A 20,362-nucleotide genomic window follows, 5' to 3' on the forward strand; every position below is an offset into this window, starting at 1 on the left:
CTTTTGTAGTTTAACAGAGTGACTTTTATTGACGTTTATAGTGGTTTGGAACAACATATTGTATAAATATATTGAATAGAGAATTAAGTCTGTAAAATAACAGAAAAGTACTTGCAGTTTATTTACATTTTTCTACAATAATTTACAGCCCCTACTCAGACAGCATAATTCTATGTTTTAAGACACTTAAAACTATTAAAACGTTAATAAGTCACATTTTAAAAGTTTTCAACATAAAAAAAGTTGTTGAAGGAAATATCAGGATTCCACAATGCAATTCAAAAGTATAAAAAAAGTATATTTTAGGACAACTTAATTATTTTATGTTCAATCCACTTAAATTTGTAAAAATGTTAATTTATTCATGTTGTCTTAACACAAATTTAGCGTGTGGAACCCAGCACTGTTTTGTAGTTATACAGTTGAAGTCAGAATTTAAAAATTTATCTATAGGTTAATTAGGTATAGGCAGGTTAGGGTAATTTATATTGGATTATTTGGATTTAACAATACAAAAATATGCAATCTACTTTCAGAAAGAAGATTTCACATAAAAAAAATACATCACTTATGTAAATAAGAAAGAGTTATCTTTATTCACTTCTGTTCACACACTTAAAATGTACATATTTACACATGCTCATTTGTACAACGAATTTTAACCACTAAAGCCTCACGGTCGTGCCTTAAGGTTTGTGTCACAAATACATAATTCACAGTGCAATATGAACTCTGTGCACTCGTGTCAGCTTTCCCCCATGTGCTGCATGCATGAGACAGACATTTTGCATACCCTCTAGCCTTTGCTTATAAAGAGCCTTTCAGAATACGGATTGCCATTATGCCTGCGATTCAGAGGTAACATCCAACTTCCAAAACGAGGAGCCCTTTATAGGACACTCTACCCTTACAATAGTGCTATTGTCATATAGTTCTCTTTTTATTTATATATATACTGAGCACATTCATCTGGGTTTATAGCCCTTTCCTCTTCATTACACCAATGCCCAGCTCTTGAGTCATCTTTTATCTTACCTGCAGAACCAACCATACTGAAACCTCATGCTTTTATGAGGATCCCTTGGATTCAAGTAAGGAAACTGTGACTAGAAGACTAGAAAGATTGGGAAACAGCAGGATGAAAGAACACTTTGTATCTGTCTGTGACTTTCCTGAGGGTCGTCCTGAACATTTACTGTAAATCAGCTTTATTAAAGAGTATGTTTCTACTGGTAACCTCTTTATTGTGGATTAGTCTTAAAGGTCCATAACTAACATTTAACCTTTGACCGGCACTTCTGTACGATTTGGCAATTCTGAGAGGTGCAAGTGGGGATAACAAACAGTATCATTGATTTAAAACAGCTTATAGTGTGTAGGAGGAAGTGCCACCTAAAATTATTCAGCAGGCTATATACATGAATACATTTTTAAAATGGACAATTATAGACATATTTTCTAGTGTTTATTTCAATTAGTGTTACATATCCTTCCAATTCTCACATGTCCTATTAAGATTTGATTTTATATGTAAATAAATGAAAATATTAAGCATATATAGATTGTTTTTGTTTGTTTTTGGACAGTGTAATATCAGTTTAATATCACTATATAATAAGTCTTCATGGACTTAGAATGCAGCGTTTTTTTTTTTAACCATCTGCATTTAAAACATTTATTTTTACATTTAACTATATTTATAAATTAAAAATATATATAAATGTTCAAATATATCTGTTTGATATTTGCTTCGTTATTATATGATTAGGTGGCACTTCTACTCCTCCATATAATTGTGTCCAGGGCTACATTTACATAACAATCATGTACTAAAATGTTTCTTTGCATTTTTCAATGCTTCGGATACAACCGTTCATGGAAATAACTTAACATGGCCAGTAGATGGCGGTCACTTTGTAAGGAAACACTACGCACATGTGCACATACATCCCTGGGGTTGTTCTTCGTATGTGGATTACTCAATTAGCTGGATTTGGTTATTGACGATTTGACACGATCCATGATCATTTCATTCTTCAAAACTCATCTGAGAGTTAGAGCAACATCTGAGAGTTAGAGCAACAATTTTGGTAGCTCAAACTCGGGAGCAGGCTTATTTCATATAAACAGGATTAGATCGGGTCATTTCAAGCAAAGGTAATACTGGAAGTATGTATCGAATTTTCTTACTCATAAAACTATATATACACACTAATGTAGTATAAGTAAAATAAGTAAAAAAATATTAATAAAACGTACGCAATCTGCACTCCGAAATAAAAGTACAAAGACTGTCACGGGGTGGTTCTTCCCAGGGGCTTCAAAGAGAACATTTATTAAAATGGACTTGACACATGAAAGTGTAAAGCCTGCAACCCACAACAGAGGTAGAAAGTAATTGCGCATCATATTTAACAAACTGTTTACTACGAATTTTATGTAATTTTGCTCACATGGATAATTGAAAATTAATCAGATGATGTCATTTCTGATCATAATTTCGAGAATCGATAGATCTGTCCTTCACAACACACGCAGCGATCTCAGTTCAGTTCATCCAGGTATTTTAATCTGATTCGTGAACTTTTTTGAAGAACAGAATTAGCCAGATATCAGTTATCAAGATTAAAAGATCCAGGATCTGTCAAATCATTTGAGGTGAGGTACAAAGAACAGACCCCTGTCGTCCACCATTGTTGTTTTGGTTGTCAAGTAATCGCGCATGCCTGTAGACTGAATAAATAATGCGCATGACAAAAAAAAGTACACTTTGAAACCCATTAAATTCAGGTCAAAATGCTGTTATTCTGTAAATAAACTGCCAAAATGCATACAAAGTTTTTGGTTTTTAGTTGAAAACATTTGTTAAACCCCCCAATCTCCTATCAAAAGAGACCTTTTGTACTGCATAATTCAGTGATGAGTCAACCTGCACGTTTAGTTTATACAGTAAGAGTTGGAACAGATCTGGCCCATAGGCTGAGGTTAGTCACCATTACCTACTCATTATTATTATTATTATTATTATTATTACCTGACCCATAATGCCCAGTCTCATTCACTTCACACAGCACGAGAACGGTTCACTAGCACCAAAAGACTTCATAATACACAGTCCTTAAACCCGACACGGATGATACAGTACTTCGAGTGAGCATATACTTCTGAATCTATTACAAAATCTGTATAAGAAAACAAAACACCATATTTGGTCCACATTCAAGCTACTGTGTATTGCTTTCCTCAGGAGAACAGATCCTCGTCCTGCTCCATTTCTATCTGGGGCACTGTCTGTTCTCTGAGGTTCACCTCCTGTTCTGGATTTCGGCTGTCCTGAATGTTGCCGTTGAACCATGGGTGAATGAGGACTTCGGCGGCGGTCAGTCTTTCACCAGGGTCTTTTCTAAGGAGACTGCGAAGCAAGCAGCGCGCTGTTAAAGACATTCCATCCGGGAGGCAGTATGTGCCTCGTCGAATCTTAGAGAATAGGCTTGCGGGGTCTTGATCGTGGAAAGGATATCGGCCCACCAGCATTGTGTACAGCATTACACCGAGGCTCCACACGTCTGCTTGCTTGCCCGAGTAGCAACCTCCACCGTTCAGTATCTCAGGGCTCACGTACGCAGGGCAGCCGTGCGTGTCGAACATAGAGTCGTCCTCTCCGCACAGAACATGGCAGTCCTCCAGACCCTCCAATTTCAAATTAGTCCTGAAACAAAGAGGTTGTGGTTAGAGCAATCATGTAAGAGATTGAAGAATATCATGAGATTTGCTTAGTGCTGTTGTTTATACATAATAATACAGTAATCAACATATGAATGGATATAAATTCTGGCCTAAAACCATTGAACAACACCTACATTGTGATAAACTGTTTATGATCCGCTTCAAATTTTACTACTTTGTTTTTGCTTTGAAAAAATGTAAGATCCAGAAAAAACACAAGGCCTTGTGACTTTGTTGAACTTGAGAGCCGTGTTTGTAGAATGTCATGACGTTATGAGTGAGACGCTGCTATAAAGGAATGAGGTGCGACAGTCAAAGACGTCTATCTGTGACGTTTATGTAGAGCAGTGGTATGGATAAATGTTCTGTAAGAATGGTGTCAAAATTAGTACTATTTCACCTACGTATGAGCTGTTGATTTTATTTTAATCAGAAACAGCTAAAATTGTAATATTGTCATTTGTTGTCTTTCAAATATAATTGAATACTATTATTTAGGGCTGGGCGATTATGGCAAAAATGTAATCTCGATAATTATTTTCCATATTAAACAACTACTATATATATATTTCAATATAAGTTGTTAATGCTTCTAGATTTAAAAGAGTACCCCAACAATCACTGAAGCCACAAAAATTAGAGGGTCCATTTAAATGGCAGAACATATTTTCGGCCAATAAATTTTCGGTGGCCAAAAATTCGGCACATCTCTATTATTGACACAGGTCAGATTCTTATTGTTGCACATTTCTGCTGTGCAATTGGCTCTTAGATCAATATAGAGTAAAGTCAAGAGCTTATTGTTATAGATATAAATTTTATCGCGATTCGATATAGTATCGTTTATTGGCCCAGCCCTACTGTTATTATATATAATTGAATAATTGAAGACATTTCTGAAAAGCTGAATTATCAGAGATCCTTCTGAAATGCTGATTGGTGCTCAAATAACACGTTTTTGCTGGTTGATTATTTTTATTTATTTATTTTAATCAGAAACAGCAAAAATTCAAATATTGTCATATGTTGTCTTTTTCAAGTATAATTGAATACTATTATTGAGGGTTGGGCGATATGACAAAAATGCAATATCAATAATAAGTTTCCATATTAAATGATATAAGTTGTTAATGCTTCCAGATTTAAGCGTACCCCAACAATCACTAAAGCCACAAAAATTAGAGGGTCCATTAAACGGAATAACATTTTCAGACGATAAATTTACGGTGGTCGAAAAAATTTGGTGCATCTCTAATATCGAAACAGCTGAAATTGTAATATTGTCTCCTATGTTGTCTTTTTCAAACATAATTGAATACTATTATTTTATATGATTGAATAGTTGAAGACTTTTCTGAAAAGCTGAATTATCAGAGATCATTCTGAAATGCTGATTGGTGCTCAGATAACACCTTTTTTTGTAGAAACGGTGGTAATTTTTCAGGATTTTTTTTAATGAATGGTCTTCATTATTAAAAAGATTGAAAAACCCTGCCACAATGCATTTTAATCGCTGCTCATCTCTTCATAAATTACCTGCAGAGAGCAAACTCAAGTTTTAAACAGCTTTATATGTTGTGTGTTACACTCTTAACAACAGCTAAACACCAATTACCCAAAATATTACAAAGGGGTGGGGTATTTATACACCTGTGTATAAAAAAAAAATGACAGGTGATCCGGTTCTTAGGAAATGTACGTCAACTTCTGCAGAGCTCTGTGGGCTCTGATTCCATGTAATCCTGCTGATGATGAACTTTTTATCTTACTCTTTCCATTGCCAAACAAAGTAATGTACTGGCGCCTTCATTTTGCAGTGCACTGGGCTGAAATGACTCTCCATCGCTTTTGTTGAGCTCGCAGATTGCAGTGCATGTAAATCACGAAAAACATACCAGCATGTTCTGACTCCCAAACAGTGCTGCTACTACAACAAATAAAGATCTAATTGCGGCCTTCCTTTAAACAAAAGCAGCGCCCAAAAGAGTTTCCACCACGCGCACTTCTTCGCTCTCTGTAATGTGTTCTTGTAAACTAAGTGCTAAGTTTAGCCCAATTTCCAATAGGAAACAAATCCCCTACTAGTCTAGGAATATCCCGGCGGACATTAACAGTAGAGTTGATGACCCGTGAGTCTGTGGTATCCCTTTCAGTAAAACACGAGCTGCTGTGCATGCTATTGTGTTTCATCACTGGCTATCAGCCTTGGTTTGGAGGGGTTTGCAGATGACACAACAGCATTCTGCCGGAGAGGTGGAGAGAATGACTCATAGTCCTGTACGTGTGTGTGTGTGTGTGTGACAGACAGCGAGTCTGAGGACAAATGAGTGCACTGCGCTGTGCTGCAGGTCTACTGTGTTCCTCCTGCACCTGTGCCATACAGTCACAGCATCTGCCAGAGCCTTATTACCCATGAGCAGCACTGTTACATCAGTGACGCATGAACAGCCCTGTGTGTTTCACAATGTACCAACAGACGCATTCCTGGTCAGCAAATGTGATCCATATCATGGCGTTATCTCTATCCTTCACTCATCATTGCCGCATTTCACAAAAGCCATTTGGGCTATGGAAATTGCGTGCGTCCTAAGTCAGGACAGCGGGTTTGCATAACCTACAAAGTGAAAGAAAGCAGAAGCGCCTTTCTTCTCACCAAATGTCAGCTTGCCCTGGTCATGTCTGCGCTAGACGCGTCTGTCAGGCCAGACTGCCAGTCTGCTGTGTTGCAATGGGCACAGCCGGCGCTCTTCACCTGTGAGCGACGCCGTATTCAGGAGCACGGAGTGTGTGTGTGTGTGGGTATAATGATGATCCTGAATGGTGAGTTTCCCCTCTCTGTGTGCATTGCTATGACTCATCTCGCTGCACCCGTTTGCTGCTATGAGAGAAGGATGAATACGTCTTCATACACGTTCTTGTCTACTACCATTCACTCAGATGAAAGCCAGTGGACAAAGGTCAGGCTTTAAATGTTACCGCAGGAATAGCAAAACTACTGTATGGGGGGGATGTGGAAAACAACAGATTAGCTAAATTCAGCTACTCTGTGGGTTGGCAGACAGAGTAGTAGACTAATTGGTTTTAGGAAACCCCCCGTGTAATTGGAAATTCACTTGAACTCAAAGATTCATTTCTTATGGAGGAAATATGCATATACATGTATATTTGTATTTGAAAATGGTTACACAATTTTATGTAACAATGCAGGAATGCCAAATTATGTTTGTTTGATTGTATTTGTATTTTAATATATTCAGTTTGTGTAATATTTTACATGAAATGCTTAAAGTAATACATATAAATGTTTTATTTTTAAGATATATACATATATACACATATACAGTTCTGTCTGGTTCTTGAATCTGATTGGCTGATAGCCGTGTGCGATATTCTGCCAGTAACAGCACTCGTTTAGCCTCTTAACGCTTGTCATACTCCACCCACATACAGCAACAAGCAGAGGACACTCTACAGTTAGACAAATATTGCAGCTGTTGAACAACATACTGTACTTTTGAGGCTTTTTTTAGTCGAGAATGTAGTTGTTTATATTGCAACTATGCAGTTTACTAAGGATAGTGCCTATTTAAAAATATTTATAATTTTTGAGAGACGGCAGGCATTAGCCTGTCATTTAGCAAAAACGGTTGACTAAGTTCACCCACAAGATGGTGACAGAGACACATAATAAGCCCTAAGAGAAAAAACAGCGTAATTTTAAACTACAACTGATCAAATCATTATTAAACAGGTAAATGACTTTCTCAGTCAATCTCCCTCTTTTGTATGTTGTAGTGCTGTATTTATACCATAGTAATATTCTGACCTCTTGATTGCAACAAAGAAATACTGGGAGATATCTCTGTAGATCGCTCAGCCTTATAATCTTAAAATGTGAGAAAAATCATCTTTGTCATCACTTTAGACGCTAGAGAATCATTAAAATACTTCCGCATTTTTAGTAGCCTGAATTTAGCCTTTTTCCCACATTTTTATCCATACTTGACTCGCATAATTCAGAGTACTCTCGTTTTCTACAGAATTATGTGACACAGACTCAAAGGTCTGATTAGTTGTTCCTCTTACACAGAAAAATGAGTAAGGGAGTATAAATAGGCTTGTTAAATCTTTAGGGAAGCAGCACCAATCACCTGTTATGTGTCACATCGCCGTGAGGAAGCGAAAAATGAATGAAAGTAGAAGTGATGCTATTGACCCAGTGTAATGTCACAGGATTGATGCATTGAGGTACAGTACTGCACCTGGTGCACCCTCCCCCTCCCAAAAAAACCCCCACAATCTTTAAATAAAATTCTCACCTTTTCTCATCCGTGAACACAAACTTGCGGAGCTTGAGGTCTCCCAAAATGATGCCGACCTGGTGGCAATGATTCACTGCAGATACAACCTGGTAGAAAAGCTTGGATGCCAAGTCTTCAGAAAGCCTCTTGCTGCTCTTTACAAACGTGTGCATGTCGCCAAAATCCTTCTCTTGAAACACATAGGCTTTGCTCTCCCCAAGAACTATGTCTTTGATCTGTGCAATGTTTTTATGATTTGACAGCATGCTGTAGGCTCTTATTTTCTCCTGGTATTGGCCCATATCAAACACCTGCATATGGGGAAAAAAAGCATAGTCTGCTTAGTATAGTATTATAAGCAGCCACAGATCTAACCTGACAAAGTAAAGCAAAGGCGAATGGGGGGAATATAGGACTATAGGATTCAGTAACATTGTACAAACATTTGTTTGTGGATGAAGTAGTCTTTTAGTGTCATGCCAACCTTACATATCTGATAAAGGTACATGCGCGTTTGCATGCAATATAGACCCACAAGACAGATTCATTGATGTCATAAATGTGACAAGATCTTTGGAACCCCTGTAAATTATTGTAGTGTGTTGTGTGTATTACATAAATCTTTTGAATCTTTTCTTCTTTTTGCATACAATATCTATACTACTATAAAATAATGTGTTTCTTATGTACCAAACATGCAAATTATTAATTTAGTTCTAAATATGTTAATATTTGGTAATAATAATTACAGAAATAACACACAAACATGTATATAAAAGTGAAGAGAAGATTTAAATAAAATGAATAGCAATATTATTAATATTTTAAGGAAAGCGTATAATAAATTTAAATATTTTTAAAAAATGTCTAAAACACTTTAGTTATTATTTTACATTTATTTAGAACTTTTATTTTTAAACTAAATACTAAAACATATACTTTCAGGAGGCACAAGACGTGTTAATTGACAAGAGAGGGTCATACTTTATATAGGTCATGTACATTTATAGTATGCAGCGGTTTACCTTGCAGAGCAGTTCCTCTCCTGTGTCCATATCTAAAGCGCTCTGCACCCCTGGTCGGTCGGTAAGAGGCACCAGCAGGAACTGGCCGATGCGAGCGGGACCCTGGTGAGCAGAGGTGACGCTCAGAGGCGCTCCGCTAACCGGAGATCCCGGTGAGGAACCCAGGAGACCCGCATCCGCCGAAGACTCGCTGAGCCGCGGACATCTGCTCACGGGCTCGTCAGTGTCAAAGCGCTTGTGTCCGTGTCTTCCCGGTAGCGGATTATTAATCCACTGAACGCTCATTCTTACAAACTACAGTAGCCGAAAGTGAAATGACCGTACCGTCTGATTTCACGCAAACATAATCCAGCAAAAGGTTTCTGTGCAAAATGAAAAGAAAAAGATCCTACTTACTCGTCAATGAATGTGAAATGCAAAAAAGTGTATATATCGTAGCTGTGCAGTTGCGTTTATCCATTGTTTTTCAGTTATTGCATTAGTCCGAGGAATCTTTCTGTACTGGAGCCCAAGAGGGAGATACAGTATGAAGCAGCTGTGCCGTGTGAAATATTCCCGGTGTGGATCTGAGCCCGAAAGAAGGGCTGTCTGACTCACTGACTAAACTACTGATGCTGCTTTCTGAGCTATACTTTCAGCTGATGTCCGATTCGTGCGAGTCGGTTCTTTTTAGCGAGTCGATTCACGAGCTGCCTTCAACCATTCCACTGAATAAAGCGATAAACTCAGAGAAATTAGACCCGTGTGCACAACAGGGTTATCACTCTATTAAACCACGGGGATAGAGTTAAATAAAATGTTTTTACTTCATTATTTATGCAATGCCGCGAATGTAACTAAATAGAGTTACGACTCCAAAGAATCATCGAATCATTTCGAACGAATTGATTCACTAAATTGAATCGGACTTCCCAATGCTGGAACTCCGCCCGGTTCAGACTCTCTCTAGTGACACATTCATTGCAGTCTCGACGATTGAGCAATCGCAACATGCCATTCACCTTCCAGATGAATAGTAAAAGCACGAGTTTAATCAGTTCTCTCTTTCCCTTTGCATTTCAAGCTGCATACAGAGCTTTTAAGTAACATTTATGTAAAACCGATGTCTTTGTATTCTTTTCAAAAGATCACAATTTACTCCACATGTCTGGCATTGTGAAATCCAAGGAAGTTGCATTCATATTTTTCATTCTCCATCAAAACACATGGCTAGGCAATGATTAACTGATTTCGACATTCAGGGCCCATGGGGCTGTGTTGTGCTCATTAGTGCTCTGCACTATAGCTATTTATGAGCTTATTTTCTCACCAGTACATTTAATATGCATCATCTTCCTGCAAATATGTCAAACATATGTATCCTGCTTGGATAAAAATACTTGTGCGTCTGACGAATCGGTGGGTTTGTACTCTATATTTGCAGTTCATATTTGTTAATGTGCTGATGACTCATCGCCATAAAGAGAAAGACAAGGGAGTGGTGGTTGTGCCCTTTGTAGAATAACCATACATCTTTCTACGAAGGAGATGTTTGTTTAATTTCAACAAAGCGAGAATGCACAAAGAGCAGGGAAACATATGCCTGAGTGACGCACAGTCCTTTGGTCCATTAGCATATTTCAGCAAATAATTTACTAGCCTTCAGGGCATGCAAGACAAGGACTCCAGCAAACATAAATTGTGTGACAAAATAAAATCCGATGCATGCATGTGTGTCCCACACAGTCTATGGGAGAACCTTTGTCCCCATTTCATTGGCTGTGACCACTCTTAATTTGGAAGGGTGTAATTGAACAAGCACCTGTTTCAGTAGACAGAAAAAGAGAGCTCTGTTTAGAAAAGACTCAAGGGAATTTGGACTTCTCTTTTTTATGCTTTATCACATTGTACATTTTGGAAAAGGTAGTTTTGTGGACTAATGATTGCAGGAGTATACAGTGCTCAGCATATATAAGTACACCCCTCACAAATCTATCTTTTAAATTCATATGTTTAATAGGAAGCTATACAATATTATGTTTGTGCATATACATTAGATTCGTCAGTTTACTGAAGACAAATCTGGAGCTAATTTAACAAAATAGCTTATGGTAACGGTCCACAAACTAGTACACCCAAATTTATGTTACATAAAAATACAAAGTAAATACAAATTTAAAGAAGAGGAAAAATCGAGAGAAGCAAAAAATTTGAAAGATTTAGTTGAAATTTTGTAGGTTGTAATTTATTTAGCTTGAATTTAATTGTATTATCTTTCAATTTCTAAATATGTTTGGTGACTAAAATATTATTTAATATTGTTTAATAAATCTGTTTTGTTCAAATGCACCACATACATTGCCTATATTCACTGATAAATGGATAAAAATATACATTTTAAAAATGGGCTGTACTCAATTATGCTGAGCACTGTATAAGAATTCAGACTTCGATTTGATGCTGCAGTTTCCGAAAAGTGTGGAATATTTCAGCACGCATTGTTCGTGTCCTGCTTGCCTGAATTCGTGACAGCACATAATAGATGGTGCAGCTCAGGCCCTCAGGTTTGGAGTTCAAACACGGTCGGGTTGAGGATTTAACATTAAAGACGGATTATTTTTAGCAAGCATGTTTTCCTGCCTGTAAAATATCTCTACGATGACTCAGTATCTGATGTGTGCGTTTGTCATGCTGCTAAGCAGGAACAGAACAGGTTTTCTGCGCTTCCTCTCCCTTTTAGAGTAAAACACCCTACACGCTCCATGGGAAATATTTACTTCTCCTTTGTTATGACATAAACAGGTGTCATTCAGACCACACTGGACAGTATTTGTGTTATGTTTGCATGTGATTCAGAGAACATGGCTATTTGAGGTCATTCGCGCTTGAGAGCAGTAACAGGGCTCTTTTCCACTGTAATTAGCTGACTCACTGCCAGCAGCAAAGACAAAAAGAACTGGTCATTCTGTACACTGGAACAGGTGTACATTTTCCTTGTATAGATGGTCTGCACATACACTTATTCGAAGAAAAAAACACACACCGCTGAATCTGGCCTAGGCAGGAATGCTACATTATTGTGGATGAACATTAACCATGCGTATGACTGTCAGAAGCAATTATAAAATCGGGAAGCTGTGGTCCAGTAGGTGTAAAGTCAATAAGGTTTACCACACAAGATAAACATTAAAATCACATGATAAGGTTGAAATCTATAATAAACTCCTTTCTGCAGTAATCATTTTCAAATGATTTAAATATTTGATCAGTTTCAGGTGAAATGACATAACAGTCAATTTTAGGACTATAAAAGCTTGTCAGCACTTTCAGAACAGTTCATAAGACAATAGAAATAATTATGCAATCGCATATGAATATGTGTTTAAGTCATACTTAAGTGGTTCAGAAAAGCACTCTGAAGATGACTAATTGCATATTCAGTTTAAACCTAAACTGTGATAGATTTTTGTTACATTACTAATATGTAATTAAGTGTTCATAAAGGATTTTACATAAAAAGCATGTTAAAGGTGCTGTATGTATAAGTTTTTAGCATAAAAATACCATCATATGTTTGCAGATATTTAAGAAACATGCTAAGTGAACATTCTTGTTTATCTAAAAAAAAATAAAACCCAATGCTATAGTCAGATATTCTGCTTTGAAAATGTGCAAAAATGAAAACACACAAAAGCCCAAATTTCTAAAAATATATTATCTGTGTCCCACAGAAAAAGAACAGTTGTAGTAAATGATAAATAAATGGTAAATAATCACAGAATTTTCTTTGTTTCTAAAAAGATAAATATATCTAAAAAATTAAAGTAGCAACACTGCATTACAATTGCATTACACATTTGTACCTATAGTGTTCACAAAAGTACATATTAGAACTTAAAAATTCTAAGAGGCACACTTTTGTACTTTGTAGTTACTACTACACTGTAAAAAAATGCAGGGTTCCACACAATTCATTCACGTTGTCCCAACACAAATCGATTAAGTTAACCCTTTTAACAAATTAGTGTGGATTGAACATAAATTAAGTTGTCCCAATGAAATCTCAAGAATTGTGTTTCAGCTCATTTTAATTAAGTAGTTTGAACAAGTTGAAAATGTTTTTTTTATTTGAGTGTATGTAGCTTTGGAGCATCAAAATGAATCTTATTTATACAATTGAGTTCCTTTTTTTGGTCATTTTGTCGTTGTCCAATTGTGTACCACCCCATGACCACTCTTGTACCTTTATTTCTGAGAGTGTATGAACTACATAGAAAAAAGTCAGATGGCAATGACTGTAATGATGACGTCGCCCTGATACAGTCATCTTAGGAGTTTTACAATATTTTTTTCCTCAAGGTCAGGGCTACCGTGAGCAGATAATTCAACCACGAAGCTTTCCTCTTCAGCGGTTTTGGTCACAGCTGTGTGCAGGGACTTTTGAAGTGTTGCCTAGACATCTACTGCTAGGCTCATAAAATCTCAAGTGGCAAGATTTTGAAATCCTCACGGTTTACAAGACATAATACGTTCAGCCACACTGGCCCACGTTCAGCACCACTAAAACGCTCTTGTAAACATTCCACGCTTGAGCCGGCGTCAAGTTTCAAACAGCCCAAGTTGAGCCTTCATTAAGTTTCCACGCAGCTTCTGTATTCCTACTGTGAACTTTCTTCATGTGCTGTAGTGTTTTTCAAGGCTTTTTTTCACACAATGTTCTTAAGGATCCAGTTACACTAGAATCCTCCAGTGTTTGTTGTGGTTGGTGTTATCATCAACAATCAATGACTATGAGTAAGAGCTCATCCTCTCAGCCTGAGGAAATAAAGTGTGATGTGGTGGTTAAGGGCAGTTCTCCACACCACACAGACGCCGATCTTGAACTTCAGGCAAGAAAATAAAAGTACAGTCATTCAGAGATGCAGGCGCTGCTGCTATACAACCGTATGACCTTCAGAAAGATGTTTGGAATGTGGAACTGGGCTGAGACTCTCCTATGATGCCTAAGTGAGAGGTTAAACGGTGAGGGCGGCATCTGCGAGCTCTGCCATAATACTGTGCTAATGGGTTCAAAAAAGCATAGAGTAGCTGAGTTTAATTCCGTTTGGAAAAGAAATATAAGAGGGGAACCTCTTAAAAGCACATTAATGCCACTCAAGCGCACAGTTTACACTCGTCTTGAGTCTGTTCGCGCGAATCCTTCTAAACCTTTCAGTCATCAAGAGTGAGTCAACTGTTCTGAAATTATCAAAGGGAGAAAGAGCTTAGCATTTCAAAAGAATTTAATTGCAGCACATTAACAGGATTTCAATGGCCTTCAGCATTGTAGTGCAACAGAGGAGATTTACACCAATAATGCCGTGAAAGGATAAAGCAATAATTTCATAGGCATCATGGCAGGATGCCAGGGAAGACCAGGTGGAAAGTGTCGGAGTTTAATTGGAGAATAAGCTGTTTTCAGACAGATGATCCTTTATTATTGCTTGAGTGAAGCAACGCATCTGTATTACCTTTTTCGCTATATTTTAATTAATTGCTGTGTGACTCATGATCAATGCAGGTCAGAAATATCAAAGAATTTACCCAAATATGACATTGAATTGGGTGGCATGGTGGCTCAGTGGTTAGCACTGTCGCCTGTCAGCATGAAGGTTGCCGGTTCGAGTCCCAGCTGGGTCAGTTGGCATTTCTGTGTGGAGTTTGCATGTTCTCCTCATGTTCGCGCATAGATATATACACTAGATATCACATATGGACTCTAAGCATGCATCAATACCACTGCCACATTTTAAAGCATTTATACCAGGCAGGTGTGACCTTACAGGAGCTCTGTTTACTGTTAGAATTTCAAAATCTTTCATCACTTGAATTAAGATTAAATTAATTAAATTTTAAAGTACAACCACCACAAAACCAGAACTTATAACAAAAAAGTGTTTATTGTTATCACAAAATCCAAATTTTAGTTAGTTGTGAATAAAAAATAAAAAATACATCTAAGCTAATTTTGCAATTTTCATTTTTGAATCAAAGCAACTTAAATCAATTTAAACTTAAGTCAATCATATCTTAGTGATCAATAGTACTGTCAATGAAGCATATGAGGCGTAATTGTTCAGTTCTATTATTTACTGTAAATAATATGCAGTACCAAACAGAAACAAATTATAATATATAAACTACAAATCCAATAAAACCAGATGTTACACATTTTAAAATGCTATAGTAATTTATAGTAAAGGAAATATTTAGGAATAAGCATTATATTGTGTATATATTTACAACTCTTTATTAATAAATTACACTACATTGTGACATACACCTTTTTGGTGCTTCCTTTGGTTACCCTATGTAACCATAGCTCTCTGCCACAATTAGTAAATATAATGTAGCCTTTACTACAGTTCTCTCTTTCTCTCTCTCTCTCTCTCTCTCTCTCTCTCTCTCTCTCTCTCTCTCTCTCTCTCTCTCTCTTTCTCTCTCTCTCACAACGATTGGTTGGCGACGTCACCGACCAGAGAAAGAAGTGGCAGTAACGCACCAAAGTTTGTTGTCGACCACCGAAAAACAGGTAGAAGAAGAAATTGTCATTCTCGTATGATATGAATTCACTTCCATCGGCTAGACACCGGCCTCACAGCTCTGTGAATGTTGGTGCCGTCACTTATTGATCTGCGATCAGTAAAGGTAGCCTGTGTGGACGGCACTGCATTACTTGACTAATAAAATAACTTAGCTACTGAAAAGCTTTTTGATTTATAAAGTAGTGACGGTACAGCCAGACTACTGAGAAATGTAGTTAAGTTAGTAGCTTAACTACTTTTAGCGTAGCTACTGCCCAACACTGGTAGACGTGGTGCATCGCAATCAAACTGGAAAACCAATCAAAAGCATCAGAATATCACCGCGTTAATAAATTGCCTCAGCGGAAGGCATTGTACATATCAAAAACAGGCAAAGCAACAGATTAATATTATTCAACATATTTAGTTATCAATTACTATTATTTTTATTTTGTAATTAAATAACATAACGGCCTTACATGTAACTAGTTACTACTCCCCAAGACTGATTAAATATGACAGGAAGATACTGTGGTGATAGAAACTTGTATTATTGTCTGCTTGGAGAACGAGTCGTTCATAACAGAGATTCATTTACAAACGAATTGCTCCCGCCATTAGATTGAGAAGTGAAAGCAGGAGAGGTGGTGTGTTTAGGGACACAGATTAGATCAAATTTAACAGGTAGGGAGGATAATACATTTCCATGCACACAAACACTCACTCTTTGTCGGCAATGTCCTTGCGGTACCTTATTCATTCATGTAGAAAAGTGATGTCAAATTATAATTTTGTAATAAAAAATAGCTGAAATAAAACAAAAGACTTTCTTCTGAAGAAAAAAATATTATCAGACATACTGTGAAAATTTGCTAGCTTTGTTAAACATCATTTGGGGAAAAAAAATCAAAGTGTGTTTAATAATTCTGATTTCAATTGTAAAATAAATAAATAAAAATTAATATCTGAATTTTTGATCAAACAAAAAACATCTTTTTAAATGTAAATGACCACTTTCTAAGTTAGAAAGATAAAACTGCACAACAAAAATATGCTGATTTTATATTTTATAAAATTTGTTTTTATAAGGATTTCAAGGCATTTAAAACAAACATCCTTTTTGGCAAATAAAATACTCCGGAATATCTTTTTAAGGGCAAATATTACCCCTTAAACATTGGTTTTTGACATCGTGTCAGTGTCAAAAGATTTCCTGGTGTCATTTCAGACTTGTTAACACCAGTTCTAAAGTGCATTTGGCCCAGCAGCACTTGCTCAACTCGAGTAAAACAGAAGTGCCCCTGTCAGCTTTGTTCAGAGGTGTGCAGGGGTTACGCAACCGCTATTTCCATAAACGTGAACTCGTGAGAGCTCTGTTCAGGGTCAGTGACTGGTCCGTACTTGTCGACGTAGCGTGGATTGAGTGAGTGCTCAGAGGAAGGTGTTACGGTAGCATGTAGGCGGAGGTAATTAAGAGAAGGAAACATGCATTATTAATGCTAATGAGTTATAATAATAGACTGCGGCGTGATCAGTCGTGCCCACCACTTTGAGTCTCTGGCATGTTGATGTACCCGCTGTTGTTCCCTGGACCTGTCAAACTCTCACTCGCCAAAATCGAGAGCTCTCAGCTGAGTCGTGATACGCTCGGGACACAAGGCTCTGTGTGCCATATGAGGAGTAAAAAGAACTAGCAGTGTTTGCTTTTGTCTCTTCCCCCCTGAAAGCTGATGATGAGATTAGTTTTACTATAAACAGGATGACGAAAGCTCTCAGACGGCTCTTGCTGACACCAAAAACAAACTCATTATGTAAATTGCCTCACGCTCTCGCTACAGAGTGCCAAATTTCCCACAATGGGGAAATGATATGAAATGAGGCTGTGAATCGAATCTTCATGGGAATTGAACGAGCCGGGACAAAAGGCAAGCATGGCCCTATATGGATAATGAGACTCTATCTCTCCATACCGAGGAGAACAAAACAAACTAGATTGAGTATCAGCTGCTGTGCTGTCCAAAGTAGAATTGGCATACAGTATGTGCAGTCTGGAGCTGGGATGAGGCCTGCGTGTTTTTGGACACACTGTACTTGATAGATGGAAACAGAGAAAAGGCTCATCGGGAGCATCTGTGCGCCAGCGCATACTTTAGCGAGTTGCTGAACTTAGTATAAACCTCATATATCTGCAGCGTTTTTTTTAATGATTCTGCCAGCACCATTCGAGTTGAGTCGAGGCAGCTTTGTGTGTTGTATATGAATATTTCAGAGTGTTTATTATTATGATATGCATCATTTATTGTTCAAGCAATTATTATTTATATTCCACTGTTTTATCAAAAGTGACATTATGGTCACAAGTTTACTTACACTGTAAAACCCAAAAAGTTAAGGTAACTCAAACCAGTTGAGGAAACCGATTGCAACAAACCATTTGAGTTAAACAAATCTATTTGAGTACTGTGAACTTACTCTATTTAAGTTGAAGTACCGAGGTATTTAATTAATTCATTACCTTTAACACTGAGTTCAAACTCTTTTCAAAGGAGTAGAATTAACTTTGTCAATTTTGAGTTAACTACACTCATTTTATTTGATAAAGTTGACCTTGGATTTTACAGTGTACTACAGAGTACAATTTTAAACTTTCTAGTTATATGATCCTACACTCAAAAATGGCTTTAGCTGCTTGTTCAAACTACTTATTTAAAATGAGTTGAAACAACACAATCACTCCACATTCCACTTCAGTTTTTAAAAACAATGAAGTTAACTTAATTGATTTGTGTTGGGTAAACATAAAAGAAGTGTGGAAACCAGCATTTTGCTAGAATCCTACATTTAATTTTTTTTCACAAAAATAATAACAAAAGATATACACTACCTGACAAAAGTCTTGTCACCTATCCTAGCTTTTGAAACAACAAATGACTTCTAGTTGATCATTTGGTATCAGAAGTGGCTTATATGAAAGGCAAAGACCTCTAAATTATGCTTATTTTACCAAAATAAAATATGATCATGCCTTGATTTATTTTTATTTTTTTATTATTTAATTAGGACAGTAAGGTCTGACTTTGCTTAGACTTAGAAAAAAAGTCTTGTGACTTAACAGAAATAATGTACAGTATAGAATATAAAGTCATGGTGCAGTGGAAGAAGAATTAATATTGTGGATGACTCCCATGGACTGCATCCTTACAATGACTCAAATAACTTATTAATAAAGTCATCTGGAATGGCAAAGAAAGCGTTCTTGCAGGACTCCCAGAGTTCATTAAGATTCTTTGGATTCATCTTCAATTCCTCCTCCATCATCTTACCCTAGACATGCTCAATAATAGTCATATCTGGTGACTGGGCTAGCCAATCCTGGAGCACCTTGACCTTCTTTGCTTTCAGGAACTTTGATGTGGAGGCTAAAGTATAAGGAGTGCTATCCTGCTGAAGAATTTGCCCTCTACTGTGGTTTGTAATGTAATGGGCAGCACAAATGTCTTGATACCTCAGGCTGTTGATATTGCCATCCACTCTGCAGATCTCTCGCACGCCCCCACACTGAATGTAACCCCAAACCATCATGTTTCCTTCAACAAACTTGACTGATTTCTTTGAGAATCTTGGGTCCATGCGGGTTCCAATAAGTCTTCTGCAGTATTTGTGATGATTGAAATGCAGTTCAACAGATGATTCATCTGAAAATTCTACCCTCTGCCATTTTTCCAAACAATCAACTAGAAATCAAGTTATTATTTATTGCTTTTACAACTGGAATCGACGACAGGACTTTTGTCAGGTAATGTATAACAAACATAATGATAATAACAAGAAAAGTTTATTTGAGCATCAAATCAGCATATTATAATCATCGTTGTTGTTATTGTTATTACTATTATATGCACAAAATATTGTTAAGTATGGCAAACAACTATGTCCCAGTGTTGTGACGGGTCATTCTGGGTTCAGGAGTTAACTGTGCAGACATTCCTCAGGTTTTGTCTTCGCACTCAGTCTGTTCCCACCTCAAACAAAAGCTCTTAACACAGTCCAGATGCCTTTGGAAGCGAGTCAGAGAAGGAAAATTATCCTCTTGGTTTTCAGGAGTAAATATTTTCATCAGTTTGGAAGGTAAATGGAAACAGCCGGAGCTGGCTGAGAAGGAGAGACATTCCCCTGCTGCTTCTTTGACACTTGCTTGGTGAGAGAAGAAGGCAACGCAACATGCCAGCTCCTGCAACACTCCTGATGGAAGAATAGAAGCTAACGTAATAGACCACCGTGCTCGTGCCTTGGTCTGTCTGAGTAACAGCAAGCTTTTGGATCACGTTCAGAAGATGTAAAGATTTATTGGTTGTATGTTCTGCCTGAACCCTGTTATTAGACTTTCACTATTGCTTTAACAAGCAAACTAACCAAAGCCGTGAATGTATTTGCTACTTTACTTTATTTTCAAGAGCTTAATAGTAGTTAGGCTGTTTTTGTTAATGTAGTTACTTGCTTTCGTTAGTAGCTTCTGCTAAATAGTACAATTTCTCAGTAGCCATGCTAAAAGACTTTTAGGTAAAGGCACTGCTAGTTTTGTCAGTAACGTGCAAGCTTGTCTGTGATGCATATCCAAAGAAATAATACCCACAAAAGCCAAGTAGATGTGCACAAGTAGATGTGACAATAGTGTCAATAAATCTAAATTGTCTTGAGTGAGTGAGTTTGTCATTCAACTGATTTGTTCAAATGGCTGATTCATTCAGGAATTTGTTCCTTGCATCTC

General features: G+C 37.1%; 1 protein-coding gene across 1 annotated transcript; it reads right to left on the minus strand.

The window, feature by feature from the left end:
• Positions 1 to 568: 568 nt before the first annotated feature.
• Positions 569 to 9,640, minus strand: trib1 (tribbles pseudokinase 1). Its single transcript, XM_056480088.1, has 3 exons — positions 9,053 to 9,640; positions 8,046 to 8,338; positions 569 to 3,709 (listed from the first exon to the last, which is right to left on the minus strand). The coding sequence occupies exons 1-3, from the start codon at positions 9,335 to 9,337 to the stop codon at positions 3,244 to 3,246; spliced, it is 1,044 nt and encodes a 347-aa protein (XP_056336063.1). The 5' UTR covers positions 9,338 to 9,640; the 3' UTR covers positions 569 to 3,243.
• Positions 9,641 to 20,362: the final 10,722 nt, after the last annotated feature.

Source organism: Danio aesculapii, chromosome 19 (genome assembly GCF_903798145.1).
Source record: "Danio aesculapii chromosome 19, fDanAes4.1, whole genome shotgun sequence".
Taxonomy (NCBI): Eukaryota; Metazoa; Chordata; class Actinopteri; order Cypriniformes; family Danionidae; genus Danio; species Danio aesculapii.